This window comes from Larus michahellis, chromosome 2 (genome assembly GCF_964199755.1).
Source record: "Larus michahellis chromosome 2, bLarMic1.1, whole genome shotgun sequence".
NCBI lineage: Eukaryota > Metazoa > Chordata > Aves > Charadriiformes > Laridae > Larus > Larus michahellis.
In genome coordinates this window covers 52,525,770-52,540,389 of record NC_133897.1, presented here as the reverse complement: position 1 = coordinate 52,540,389, position 14,620 = coordinate 52,525,770, and the positions used below count along the sequence as shown (strand labels likewise).

Below are 14,620 nucleotides of genomic sequence, written 5' to 3'. Positions count from 1 at the left end.
TCAAATGTTGCTCAGCTCGCCACCCTTTTTTTAGATACTGTATGTGCATTTCATGTCACAGCTTACCTATTTCCAATAATGTGATTGTGGTGCAGCATATCACACAATACTGAAAGGACAGATAGAATGTTTGATAGCTGCTGAGTGGGAGAAAATAAGCCTCCTTGGGACTGGAAAAAATCCATAATAGTCATCACTCAGAGGAACTGATTTATGATCACATTAGGTAGTTTTGTATTTTAACCTCGTAAGTTTGCATTATCGAGAGATCTGAAATACATGAACCAACTGGATGAAGTGGTGTATGATGGAAGGGATAAAGAAGGATCACAGAAGAGGTGCGTGGGATAAATAAAAGAGATTTAAAAGTGAGATTTGCAAAGTGAAGGGTGTTCAGAGGAAACTACCTCGATGACTGCAGCAGAGATAGATTAGTGGTGAAAGTAGCAGAGATGGCAGAGGATGAGGGGTGAAAAGGGTGAGACAACACCTCTGAGATAAGCACATTCTGGAATTAAACTGAAGTCTAAAAAAAGATTTGCTACATCACATACATGGAGGTGATCAGCATTGAGTGTAGGCTTGAAATAATTAATGAACTGGTAGAAATGTTTGAGAGGAACATGAATTAAAAAAATTAACATGATAATGATTATATGGATTTTCTGTTACCTTCTGTGGTAAACAGAAGGAATGACTTAAAAGAAGAGACCGAGGGCACTGGCATTGTATCTGGGAGTGTTCCTCTTTCTGAGACAAACCCTCTGTGCTTGAGACAGTAAGATGGAAAAAGGTGAAGCAAGGTCATGTTTATTTGGATTAAAGATGTGGTCGGTATCATCAGTTTAAGAATGGCAGTTAAGATTTTAGAAGTCCAAAAGATGTGGAAGCAAGATGCTGTGGCTATCAGTTCTGGTGCACAGGAGTCCCCACCGCAGCAGAAGACAAATGCTTCTTAGGGTAGGTGACTGCAGAACTTTCTGTGCACAGGAAGGAATCGGATGTCCCAGGGACTAAGTGTTTTAGAGTGTCAAAGGCCACGTTGAGGACCAACATTGTGAAATGGACCACAGGTTTTCAGTAATCACATCTTTCAAGTTGTCAGGAACAGAGTGTAAGGTGAAATGTTCCCGTGCTACCCAAGCTGATGGCGCCAAAAATTGCCTGCTGGGAGAACAGGGCATTTCATTCCTTTACTGGTGAAGTGAGTAAGTGCTGACATGAAATGAGCGATGAGGGAAATCAGACTTGTGCAGAACACAACTAAATTTGGGACGATGCAGAAGTGACGGTCCTTTAGTAGAGGTATACATGAAAGGTGACATACCGATGCCATGACAGTATCATTGTTTTAAATGTGCCTGACACCAACATGTTCAGGTTTAAGAATCATTGCAGTGTCCAAATTATACCAGTTGTATGGCCTTTCATGGTGTTGCCATGCATATGGACAGAACTACGGGCAGTTTTTGGACTGACATCATCGTGACACATTCACTCATTCTTGCCATCTAAAATAACTGCATTTCTGCTTGGTTACAGTGGAATCCTGGGTCGGTGTTTACACAGTCAAAGACTGTTACCCAGTACAGGAAACCTATACGAAGAACTACAGCGTGACAACCTCCACTCGCTTTTTTGATCTGCAGATGGGCATTGCTGACCCCTCGGTGTTTACCCCACCCAGCACCTGCCAGACAGCCCAGCTGAGGAAGATGAAAGATGAATGCTGATTATGGACACTGGCTGCCCCGGGCAAACAAATATTAGCCAAAAGGATGGTTATTAATAGCCAGCTGCTGACGTCTAACCTGATTTTTCAAGCTTATTGTTGCTCTTTTGGGAATTGTAAGTTTTCACTTGAAAGAGAACATAAACATTTAACTGAGTAAAATATGTAACACAAAAGATCTCTTTCATCACATTAATCTGTTCAGTGATGCACTTGCAGTATTATATAGTTACCACAGATAATATTTATAGGTACTATTTATTTAAGCTGTGGCTGATTTTCCTTTTGCAAAGGTTTCATTATTTATTTTTTTCAAGAAGACAAAGCATAAGCAGACTGCAATAATGTCAACATCAAGAAGGAAAAGCTAGATTTTGCTGTTGTTACTTCTGGGGACTTGAGGGAAGGGGAGATATGTCCTGGGTAAGACCTCATCCCTAACCAAAAAATACCCCATTTTAAACAACGTACATCAAAAGTATGGAAACTCATTCTCTTGGTTTTGTTTTTCTTTGTGGGTTTTTTTTTGTTTTCCTTTCTGCCCTTCAGGAAGCTGATGTTTGAACTGATTTTCTCCTTCTGAAAGCAAAGTGGAGTAGCTCGAACTGATTTTTTTTTCCTTCTGAAAGGAAAGTGGAGTAGCTCTATTCATGTAGTGCTAACTGAGGTGCAAAAAATCCTTTTCTGTTTCTTGAGAGGATGATGTGAAAGGAAGGGAAGGAGGGAGAGGGACATCCCCCCAAAAAGCAAGCCAAAGTTTTCTTGCATTTGCTACACTTTGAAGTATTCCAGTAGGGTGCAATGAGATATTTTTCAGTCATATTTTACTATAGCACCCACTTTTTAAGGCAATACTAGTTTTAACCTATGCAAAGAGATTAAGAGGTACTGCGCTCTAAATAGCTTTAATATTTCCCAACTCTTTTCGAAAGTCTTCCCTTACTCAAAGAGTATGAAAACACCTTTATAATTCCAGGTAGAAGTGAAAAAAAGCTGTTCTTAATAAATAATTAGTAAAAGCTAAAATCAGCGTTTACGCAGTGCCTGGCTATCTGGACAGAGTGAAAGACAGAGCTGCGTGAGCCGGGTGGGAAGGTGGGAGGAGGAATGGGAGAGGTTTTAGCTGTGTTCTGTCTGGCGTGACTGCAAGGCGCTGCGATCTAAGCAGAAATGACGATCTTGCTTTCTTTTGCACCTGCCCCATTGATGCCTGCCATATCTGCTGTTCAGCCGGCATTTCAAACCTTAGCATCTCCACATCCTTTTCTGGTGGGCAGAGTGAAAGTTTCCTCAAGGGAAAGAAATAACTAACCAAAACAAGCACAGGAAGCGCACATATTTTGCTTTAGAAAATTCAAACCAAATCTTCATGCACCTTCAGGCCCTCAGAAGCGTGGAGTGGTGATGGGTTTTGCACTTTTGCCAAATGAAATTAATTGGTTTGTTCTGTAAGTCTAGGCATGCATTTTATTTATTATTTGCAAATTCATTTAAAACCAGATTCTTGTCCTCTTACACGTGTTGGGTAGCGGTTCGCTCCAGACATTGTCTGGCTGAAAACAGTGCAACGCAGGGCAGTTTGGTGTGGTTTTGGGTGGAGTTATCAAGTTCTATTGCTTCTTCAGTGGCTGCTGGACTCTGTCCCCACAAACAGATTTATTTTTCAGGACAACTTTTAGTGAAGAGAAATTATCCAATTTGACAGTGATAGGAAGCCCCGCGTAAATAGGGTACGTAATTTACTGGCGAATAGTACCATGTCTGACAGAAAGCTGAAAGCTTGCACCATTTCTGGAGGAGAGATGCTGGGCAGGCTTCTAGTGCTTTGTATGCTCATAGCTTTTTGTACATAAGCAAGTGGTACAGTGGTTATTTTGCTTTCACAGTTGTGGTCAGAATGGCATTTTACTTTGCCTTGTACCTAATGAAAGCATATACACATGCCTGCTAAAATGTAGGTAGTTCATTAAGAATTTTCTCTCGGACATGACCATTTCACTGAAACATCCTAGTGGAAAGAAGGATTGGGTTTCCTTGATTTTAGAGTGCATTTAGCCTGTACTCGCCTTCTGTATTTTTTGTGACAACCTAAATGTTAACTGCATATTGTTCTCATTAGGGCAATGATTAACATGCATTTCTTAATATGTGTCTTGTTAGAATCTGGAAAATATAATAAATCTGGCTAGCAAACATGCAGCTGTGGTACTGTATCGTTTGGGATGACTTTGTTGTGGTACAGCAGATAGATGAGTAATCAGGGTGTTTGGATTATGTTTTGCTGACAGTGATATCATTTCTAGCAATAACATTAAATGTTCCTTTAAATATTAATTTGCAAAAGTCTGGTACACAGAAGTGCTTTAAAAATGTTGCCCTGACATACAGGGCAATTTTACATGGGTAACTACGTACCTCTAAAACAATGCTGTTGTCTTCATATTTATGCTCTGCAAATTCAATAAAGAGAGTTGTCAAAGAGATGTCAATCAAAAAATTTTTGGATTATGTGTTTTAAATTAGCCACAAACCAAGTATGAAGCACAAAATGCATGTGCCTGGTTTGTTATCTTTGTTATCGTTTGCTGTGGTTTGTTATCATGTACCACAAGGGACGTTTGGTCTTTATACGACTATGCCAATGACTCAATAAGAATGAGCGTAAAAGGACTTTAAAGCAGCCATATAATGTGCTGCCACAGTACAGTAAATATGGGGCTTTGATATGTCTCATGGTCTGGGGAATTTGTTTGAAAAATTAATAATAAATTGGTATGTACATGAGGTACATTGTATTCTACTGGGTAACAGTGACAGTACCTTGGAGTTGGATAGTCTGTGAGACAAAGCTGGTTTTGTGAGATTTCCAGCGTTTCTTGGTTTCATTGGGGCCAGAAATAGTGCAAACATAGACCTGCCTGCCATATTTTTGTATTTCTGCTTGGAGGCTTCGCTGAAAGCAGGATGTGTAGAAACACAACATTGTTTTATTTAAAGTTAACCAAACATTCCTGAACCTCAAAACAGGTTTAGTTTGAGTTTGGGGAGGAGATCCGGGCATTTGGTTCAGTTCCTATTTTAACAGTTTGCTTAACTCTAGTATTAGGGCCAGATTTCGCTGCCTCAAGCCATCCATGCTGCACACCATGGAAGTGCTGCCATTTACCAGGGCATGCCAACTTTATGGAAGAATGTAGGAAGAAGTACAGTAATCCATAGTCCAAGTGAATTTTGGTCAAGAAATCTCTAAACAATACAATATTCTTCTGTTGGGATACTCTAATGACGTTAGTGTGTGTTTTCCACCTTGAAGTTCATTTCATTCCAGTGCTCACTCTTTTCCTACCACCCTTTACTTCCTAATATCAGTGGACTTCGCTTCCAAACCGGCATTTACAACCCTCACTTGCATTTATTTCAGTACGATTTCAGCACCTAAATATCTGATGGATCTGATGTGGACCTAACCTCTGTAATTTTGCCAGCAGTCTTATCTCAAGTGGAAGAGCGGTGCCAGCCGTAACCAAATGTGAACAACTGAACTACACGTAGGTGACCGAAGGTGAGAGCAGCATTGGCTCAGGAGCAATTGCCGGTGCCTGGAAATCCAGACTGATGAGAGGGCTCAGCGCGGCTCCTACATCACATCCTGCACCTCCTGCATCCTCTGCCGCAAACTGGCACCGGGGACAAGCCACAGGATATTCCCACATGACAGAAAGGCACATCATGAAATCATCATCTTGTTGCCTGCCGCCTAGCCGTGAGGAACAGGTGTTTCAAAATAGCACCCACGCAAAAAGGTGGAGGTCCCTGCCTGTAATGATCCCGAGGTCTCCCTCAGCTGCCTTTCCAGCAGGCTGTACGTACAGCATGGACTCGGGCACATACAGATTGAATCTTCACTTCTGCACTTAGGCATAGCAACAAATGAGGTGAGCTTGGAAGGCTCTTTAGACACGTCTGAGCATTTACTGCTTGGTAAAGGAAGAGGGAGAAAAGCTTATAATCCAATGAGTAGTGCCAGAAAACAGCCACAGGTGTGTAGGATTAGAATGATGAGATGCTGCTATGAAGCTGCTAGGGTGAATTTCCAGGCACTACTTTGAGCGCATACTGGTTTAGCAAGCTCAATGGTAAAGAGTCGTGTGGTTTGATGTGGCTGTTTCAGCACAGAGTCTGAAACTGCGTACTCCATGAAATGACGCATATAGTTGCAGTATGATGTTTTGTTTGAAGTAAGGACGAATAGCCCAGCAGTGCACATTTTGCAGGCATGAGTGAGCAACCAGTGACCTGCCTGTTTAGCTACAGGGATATATGTGCCTTTCGGGAGGGGTGCTGCCTGCTGCCTCTGAGCGGACACTGAGCATGTTGGAGGACAGAAGAATTACTCTTCTCACCACCCCATCCATGGGAACCTGCTTCAAGCTCCTTCCTTTCCCACTCTGCAAAGAGGGAACGGTAATTCTGCTTTCCACCTGCTCTTTTCTTCCTGACTGTGGTAGTTCTGGGGCAACATCACCGCCTCAGCCAGCGGAGGTCTGTCAGCATTGCAGCAATAGCACGAGTGTCACACGTTGGAAGCCTCTGCCTTCCAACATGTGATAAAATTATGCGTGCGTGTTATACGTGTGGGCTCACCCTTTGCACCCCTGCGTGCTCGCTCAGTGCATGGAGTTGTTGCTCATGCGCTCAACACCCGGCCGTCACCATTAATTGGGCTCAGCTCAGGCTTCATTGACGCCAGGCAAAGGGGCTCACGAGCGAAAGGAAAGGAGAGGAAAGGAAAGCCTGCTGGGCTCCCCCCGCTCCCCCCCCCCCGCCCCGAGTTTTTCCCACGCTTGCCCAGTGCTGATAAAACAGCTTTGACGTTCCTGAAACAGCAGCAGCTGAGTTGCCAGCTCTGCCGTTACAGCCCATGTCACGTTGAAGGAGAAGGTCAGGTTTCACCCTCTGCACTAAAATTATCCCTCAGGCCAGGCCAGGGACCCAGTTTTGGTTTATATGGAGAAAGCATGCCTGCTCCCGTCGTCTCAGCCTGGCTGGCAGGGGGTTTTGCCCACAACACCTGCTCCTATCCGGCAGCCTGTGACAGCCCCCCAGGGTGGCCAGTGCTCCTCAACCTGTTCCCACTGTCCCCTCTCCATCCTCCAATCTCCGGGACAATAGTAGGGACCTCACCCTCCCCACACGCAGGGCTGGTGGGTCTTCACTTTCCCGTGGGGCTTGCAAAGGTGTGGGAAAAGCCTTTCCTCTCTTCCCACCACCATGCCGTTTCAAAATTTATCTTTGAGGTGGTTGCTTCAGCTGGTCCCTTTCTTCTTTATATCAGAGCTGCTTCTGTTAATTTGATGGGGCAATTTGTCACAGGGATACTGAGCTTGGGTTTTTTCACCACCCTCTTGGTCCCAGGTAGCAGCCCTCGTTTATTGCTGCAGTATCTCATACTCAGTGACTTGTATAGCAGTACACGTTCTTGGTGCTGGCAGCAGCTTGCACTGGTAAGAAGAGCACAGGGGGTGGAAATACTGAAAGTAATGATGAGTGACAGCAGAGATTCTGTTACTGATGGCCCAAGTGACTACCAAGTACCATGACAGTGTTAAAACTCAGGAGAGGGGGCTCTGGAGAGTCTGTAGACACTTCACTCCAAGAAATACCCCACACTTCTCTAAAGGAAAATCGGGACCTATGCTGGGCAGCCCGCATTGCATTTACTTTATTAAAGTAATATCTTGTACCAAATGCTGTATGCATGGCTATAGCTCACTCTTGAGCAGTTGCTTCATAGAGGGACAGAAAAACAGATGTTTTCTCCCAACATACTTCTACATACAGGATGTAAAACTTAACTATTGGCAGAAAATGTTGACTTTCGAATTGAAGAAATTGTATGTAGAAAGTTCCAAAGACTTGTAGTGAAACAAAGTATGTATCTATAAAGCAACCTGTTGTATTAAGCTAAAGTTTTCCAGCCTTAGAAATTCTACTTGGAAGTAAATAAATAATGCCACTTGTCAGAAGGACTGAACTCTGAATAAGTACTCTCAACTGGCATTCAGCTTTGAGAGATCCTGCCTCTGTGGTGGGCTTGAAGAGGGGCTCTTGCCTGAAGTTTGCTACTTTTTCCAACCATAACAATTGAGTTCATGAAAGATACTGGTTCTTCGTACATATATTGCCCTGTCCAAGCGATACAGTTTCTTTACTTGTGTGTATGTTTGGTACTCTGCAAATTTCCAAAGAAAAATGATGTTTTAGGCCAGCACAGAATCTGTCCTGGGATTTTTTCATCAAATGTGCTTGCTTGAACACAGAGCAGGCTGCGAGCAACAGGCAGTGTGCCTTACCAGGGGAGAAAGCTTACCCAAACTGATAACGTTTTTCCCTCTTTATGGCCTGCTGGGACATCCTAGCCTGGAAATGCGATTCAGAAATCTACAAGGTTCATGTTCCACATAGGTGAGAATGGGAGAAAAACAGCAGTGAAAAAGCAAGGTGAAAAAAGAAGTGAGACAAGGCAAAATGAAAGTATGCCAACAGAGTGGTAGTCCAGAAACCAGTCAACCACACCTCAAAGAAAAGAGGGGGGGGAAAAAAAAAGAAAAATGAAAGGGAGATGAAAGAACCATCTGTGGCTGCCCCCCCTCCGTCTGTGTTATGGGTTCATCGAAAAGACATGAGGGACCAAATCCAAATTTAAAGGTTCACAAACATCACCATTTCTTCTCAGGCAATACAAATCACTGAAAGACCTCACCAGCCTGATGGAGTACCTGTGGGGTTTGCCCACGTGGATGCTGCTCACTCAGTGCCTGACAGCCTCACGGGGACCAGCACAGAGCTTTTGGGTGCCCTACAGAGGGAAGGAGGCTTTGGGTGGGCTCCACCTCCTCCTTGGGAAGGAGGCTTTGGGTGGCTTTGACCTTTCCAGTTCACTTCAAGGAAGTACCAAACATTTGCACCTTCCGCTGAAGTGGATAGATTGAGCACGAAATCTTCTCTAGCCAGTGGAAATCAACAGTCAGCGCTTATGATCCTGTTCTTTCCTTTCCAAGAAAAGTTTTCTTAACTGAGCTGCTGAATTTGGACGTGGAAAGCGCCTAGCTCCCTTCCATTTAATTTCCACCCTGTGCTGGCTCACACTGCCAGAATGATATTGCCCTTAGGATTATTTGTTCCAACAGTCTCACTCTTGCAGATGTGGAAGAAAAGGACAGATGGCCCCCGTGGGAAACATTAGGAGAAATCATCAGAGGGAGAAGTCCAGACCAGATTGAAGCAAGGCAGGACACGTTCCCATGCACCTGCTGCCTTTCCCATCACAAGAGCCACCTGAGCTGGAGCTGCGAAATGGGCAATCGCAAAAACTAAGCCACAGGAAGCAAAGTGCTATTGCGCTTCAAAGGCTGGGACTAATATTGTCTATATTAGAGCAGCGCTCGCATGATGTCAAATGGGTTGCTCGCTAATGAAATCTCCCTCTCTGGAGGATCTTTTTCAAGAGCAGAAGGAAATGTTGGATATTGCCTCCACGGCCAGTCGTGTCCCAGCCAGCCAAAAGCACCAGGCAAGGGCGGCCAAGCACAATACATCTTTAAAGCTTCCTCCTTTATTTCTACAGCAGCTGCCCGAAACAGGGCTGTCAAAGGGCTTTAGAGGAGGAAGACATATGTGGCATGTGTTTGGTCAGGTGTCTCAAGTGCTACAATGAACTTTGGGCCACCTGAACCCGAGGGTGTGCGTAGAATCGTTGCGCTCGAGTGCTGTAAACAGCACTCGCTTTGTACTGAAACCCCTCACACTGAAGTGCCGGGCTGCGTAACAGGAGTTCATAGGAAAACATTTGGGAAAAGATGTAAACCCAAGATCTGGCCATCAACGGCCATAGTTAAAAAAGAAAAGAAAAGCCAAGAAATTGTGAAAGAAAGACAAAAGCCAAGGAACACCTGCACTTCCAACAATTATTTCCATCCACATTGGCTCAAAGAACTACTTCTTTCTTTTTCTTTTTTTTATTTTGATGTGGCAGTCAGTGCAATTATCTAGGAATTTGTTACTTCCAGTCTGGATTGTTGCTAGATACGGCACAGTATGGGAATGGAATCAGTGCAGCTAGAGCTAATTATTTCAGGATGCGCTAGTTCAGCAACCATTTGCCTTGTGGCAAAGGGGATTTGCAAGGAGGAAAGCACGGGCTTAAAATGCACCAGCTACCAGTTTGTTTTCAAGAGTAACTCAAAACATTGGTTTTAGCTGAGAAATTCCATATAGTCTGAAATCCTTGCTACTGACAGACTGCCTTATGCCTCAGAGCCCTCCGGACAGGGGGCACTCATGGCAAGGGAATTTATCTCTGGCCTCACTCTGCCAGCTGACCCATCAGATCCACATTCGGACACATACGAGGGCCTGTCTCATCACACAGAGGTGGCACCAAAATGTTGAGATTCTTGAACTGAACAGACGTAGCCTGGCGGCTTTCTGCACTCACTGCACCAGTTCTGCAAACTGATTAATGACCAAGTGTATGCTAGAAGATGTTTTTCCATAGTTTCTTTCATTAATTAAAAACCCCCCAAACAAACACAATATAAGTTCCTTTGTACCTGAATAAACTCATCAGTAATTTCATCACACCAACATTCTCAGGTGGTTTCAGATGAGTGTACAGGAAGCAACATCTTCAGTTGAGAGGCAGTTGCCTTTTAGTGTCGGACGGCCACCTGGCCAGCCAGCTCCTTACCCATCTCAGCATTACCAGCAACAACCTTCCTCTTCACTAAATGCCTGCACAAGTCCCTGAAAAAATCATCAGCAACCTTTATTCACGCTCCTGGAGAGTAACGCGTTTCCCCACAGACAGCAGTGCCACTAACTGCATCACACACCAGTGCTTCATCACCCGTAGCATTCCCAGTGTCTGGGCTGATTTGGCGGTTTCTCCAACACAACTGCCAAAATGGAAGCTCAACTAATGCCAGCTGTGGATATTTTCTTCCCGAGGAGGCAGACGTCCATTTTGAAAGGGACTAGACTGACACCACCAGCTTCATGTTCAGAGCCCACCCACACGGCCCGTCCATCGCCCACTGGAGGGCTGGATCTGCTGGTTGCGGCTGCGTGGAACTGGACTCCAGCTGGCTACTGAAGGGTGAAAGCCCCCTTAACACATCTCCCCGCCTCCACCCTTCACGCTTTGATGGCATCAAACATCTGAAATAGTGAAGTTTGAATTTAGATTGCAGAAAACTATTGCTCAAGATAACATAGGCCTCCTGCCTTCTCCAGAAGATACATTCGCAGGGCATCATATTCTGGATTTCATGGCATCCATGAACCAAACAAAGCTCTATCTCATGGTATAGTTCTACAGCTTCCATACTCCCTACCAGCTGAAGCTCTGTCAGAAGAGGCATGCCCTGCATCAATAAACTCTGCATGAAGAACTGCAGGGTAGAAACAGGTAACACAATGTCAGGTAGAGCGCCACGAGTTTGTGATGCGGTTTGGAAACACTGGAGTAGGCAAATGTTCCTGGGGGCATGAGTAGGTCACAGGGCGACTGTGAGCCACAGATGTGATAGAGGCAAATGCCTTCTTGTGTGTCAAGCAAGGTATTTCCATAGGAAAGGCAAGTATTGTGCAAAGCCCTAGTGAGAACTCACCTGGACCACTCTGGACATTTCTCATTAACCAGGTTCAAGAAAGATAAATTCTGCCTGGGATGAAGGAGTTGATTAGGGGCATGGAGGACCTACAGAAGAAGGCGACGACCAGAAGGAACAAAACAAAGGCTGAGGGGGCTGACATCACTTTCAAGAAAGATATCAAGGATGAAGGCCAAGGGAGGAAAAGAGCTATTGAAATGCAAGGAAAAATATGGTGAAGAAAACAAAACAATTCAGGACTTCTTTCCAAGCAGACAACCTCACCATAAACAACAGTGTTGTAGCACATGTCACTCAGTGCATTGCTGAGGAATGGTGAGGAAATCACGCATGGTTTCTACATCTATGTAAAGTTCTTGCAGAGGGAACCAAAACCCTTTCTTCCACCTTTAGCATCACCACAATCTAGCAAATGTATGGGGCATAAAAGACCCACCACAAACACACTTTTTTTTTTTAAACATAGCCTGAATGTACATGTGAGTTTTGTCACAAAACTACAAAATGACAAGAACAGTACCGTCCTTACTCTTTCAGTACTCAAAATACTAAATCCTAAAGGAAAATTAGATGTGCCAAGATCTGAAGATCTTCCCACAAAGGGAGGCAGGCAAATAACTCTCAGAAAGGTGAAAGTCACAAATGAGCTGTGGAAGTTTCACCCCGTGGCTGAAGTGCGTTTTGTATCCTCTACAAACACAGCCAACTGCGCAGCTTGGTTTCAGTGGGAAAAGGGGATGTGATGGCAATAGCAGCAATGGGCTATTTTGCCAGTTTGGAAGAGTCATCACTTGTCTGGCTGTGCTTTGGGCATGGATTCAAATGTTCTAGGTCTGAAAATGACCACCCTTTCCACCACACCACTGTAACATCTGCTCCCTTGTTTTTCAAAGCCTGTCTTATTTCCACGGTGGTCTGTTGGCACCATCCTTCCCAGCTTATGGCTCTGGTTACACTTTGGCTTTTCTCCAGGCTGCAGCTGCTGAAACCATCCCCCGTTATGCCCCTGGAAAAGGCTTTGTGTCCCTGGTCCTCCTTGCTGTGTGGCCTCATGGAGGTTAGCTCTGCTGCAGAGAGGGCACGGCTAACAGGGGTAGTCTCTGGGCTGCAGCGTTGGTTTCTGCCATGGCCTGAGAGAACAGCATAAGGCTCGTCCTTGGGAGCCAAATGGCAAAGCAGGCATCAGGGATGCCCAGCAGCTGTGCCCAGTGCATGCCCTCCAAGGGCAGGGACAGCCCCCTGGGCCTCCTGGGCTCAGGGACAGCTTTGAGGCCGGCAGCCCCAAAGGCCTTCCTCTGAAGGATGCTGGGTGGAGGGGTGGCGGGTGGGGCTGTGCATGGAGGGCCTTGTCTCCCCCATGTCACAGTGACACTGCCCGGCAACGCACCAGTCACAATGTCCCAGGGCAGGATAAAGGGGAGTCCTCCTCTGTCCCACTGCCAGAGCTGGCCTGGGGGTATCCTGGAGACATCTGAGAGGAAGCCCTTGAGGAGACAGTGGAATTACTTGGAGAGGGTGAGGGAGGAAGATCACAGGCTGGATGAGGCTGCTGGAGGTTCTCTGCTGCAAGGCCAACTCCTGGTGGGGCCACCTTCAAAGCCCATCTGATGGATGGAAATCCTGCTTCAGCCTTTGGGAAGCCCCTCAGGAGATGAGAAGAAACATCAAGCCCTGCAGGTGTCTGAGGCTATCAGGCCTTTTCAGCTGGACAGTAGTGGTAAGACCAAGGGAACGCCTTCTTGAGGAGCACTGCAGAGCTCACCATCTTCACTCCCTGTGGAGTCAGGGGTAGTAGCCTTAAGAAGTGGAATGGAGAGAAGTTGCAAGGGGTCCCAGTGCTTTGGAGCACCCACCGGTGCCCTGCCAGGCACAGGAAAAATTCTTATCCCCAAGGCCAATGCAAGCTGGGGGCGTGTGGCCATTCTTGGAAACCAGGCTGCGGAAGAATAGGGCTTGGGCATCTCCTGGGAGGCGTGACCAGCCTGTGGGACGAGGAGGCAGGTCTTGCTCCCATGCTCAGGGAACAGCCGATCGCCAGCGTTGGGGTCAGGAAGGAATTTTCCCCCGGGGCACATTGGCACTGCTCCCCGGGGGTTTTTTGCCTTCCTCTGCAGCATTGAGCATGACCACTTGTCAGGGCTCCCCCAGTCCCTTCTGGCTAGCTTACTGCCTGCTGGTCATGCACCACGAAGATGGCCTCTTCTGCCCTGCAGCTGGGGAGAGGAAGGCTTTTTTCCCCCTACGGTGGGCTAGCAAGGGTCCCTGGGGGTTTTTTTGCCTTCCTCTGCAGCATTAAGCACGGCCCCTAGCCAGGGCTGCTTTGGGCCATTTTGGCTAGGTGCCTGCTGCTAATGCTCCACAAAGGTGGCCCTCGTGCCTGGCATCTGGAGGGAGGAAGCTTTCTAGACTCGCAGGGTGGGCCCCAAGGGTGGCCCATGGAAGTTGCTTCTTGTCCTCTGTAGCATTGAGCACAGCCCCTTGTCAGGGCTCCTCAGGGCCCTTTCAGCTTCATTCTTGCCTGCTGCTCTTGCACCTCCAAGGCACCACTCCTGCCCTGGCTCTCTCAGGCTCTCTTGCCCATTGCAAGTTTGGAGCAGCAGCAAACTCTGCTCTTCCCTTGGCTCCATCTTCCCAGGGCCTTGTGCTTGGAAGGCCTCTGGGCTTGCTGCAGCATCAGAAGCTGCCGCTTTTCAGCTCTCCCTGTGTGCAATACAAGCACAAGTCAGGCATTAGAGTGCTTTTCATGCATCACTGGCCAAGAAGCACAGCAGTGGAGCAAGTTTGGGAAGACAAAGATGCAGAAGACGCAGATGCCACCAAAGAAAAAGACAACAAAGAAGAAGATGCAGAAGTAGACGTAGTAGTAGTAGTAGTAGAAGTAGTGCTGGTGTGTGGTACCGTGGTGTATTTTCAAACGTAGGACATGTAGCAATGCCAAGCATACTTTTTACCTTACAAAACATGCTTCGCTGCTGTGTTTATCATCGCTATGTGTGCTCTGTACCACACACCACTACTACTACTACTACTTCTTCGTTGTCATCGTAGTCTTCATCTTCTTTGTCTTCTTCTTTATCATCATTGTTGTTGTCTTCATCATTGCCATCGTAGTCGCCGTCATCATCTTCTTTTATTTCTCCTTTTCTTCTGCATTGCCACTGTCATCATCTTTTTCTTCATATTGTTAGTATTAATAATAATAATTATTATTGAT

At 45.9% G+C, this 14,620-nt stretch overlaps 1 protein-coding gene across 1 annotated transcript in view; it reads left to right on the top strand.

Annotated features, from left to right (window-relative positions):
- EPDR1 (ependymin related 1) overlaps positions 1-4,523 on the top strand; it is a 33,873-nt gene extending 29,350 nt beyond the window's left edge. Inside the window, exon 3 of the mRNA XM_074575422.1 lies at positions 1,543-4,523. Within this exon, the coding sequence (XP_074431523.1) occupies positions 1,543-1,733 (191 nt within the window). The 3' untranslated portion in view covers positions 1,734-4,523. The remainder of the gene's footprint in view (positions 1-1,542) is intronic.
- Positions 4,524-14,620: the final 10,097 nt, after the last annotated feature.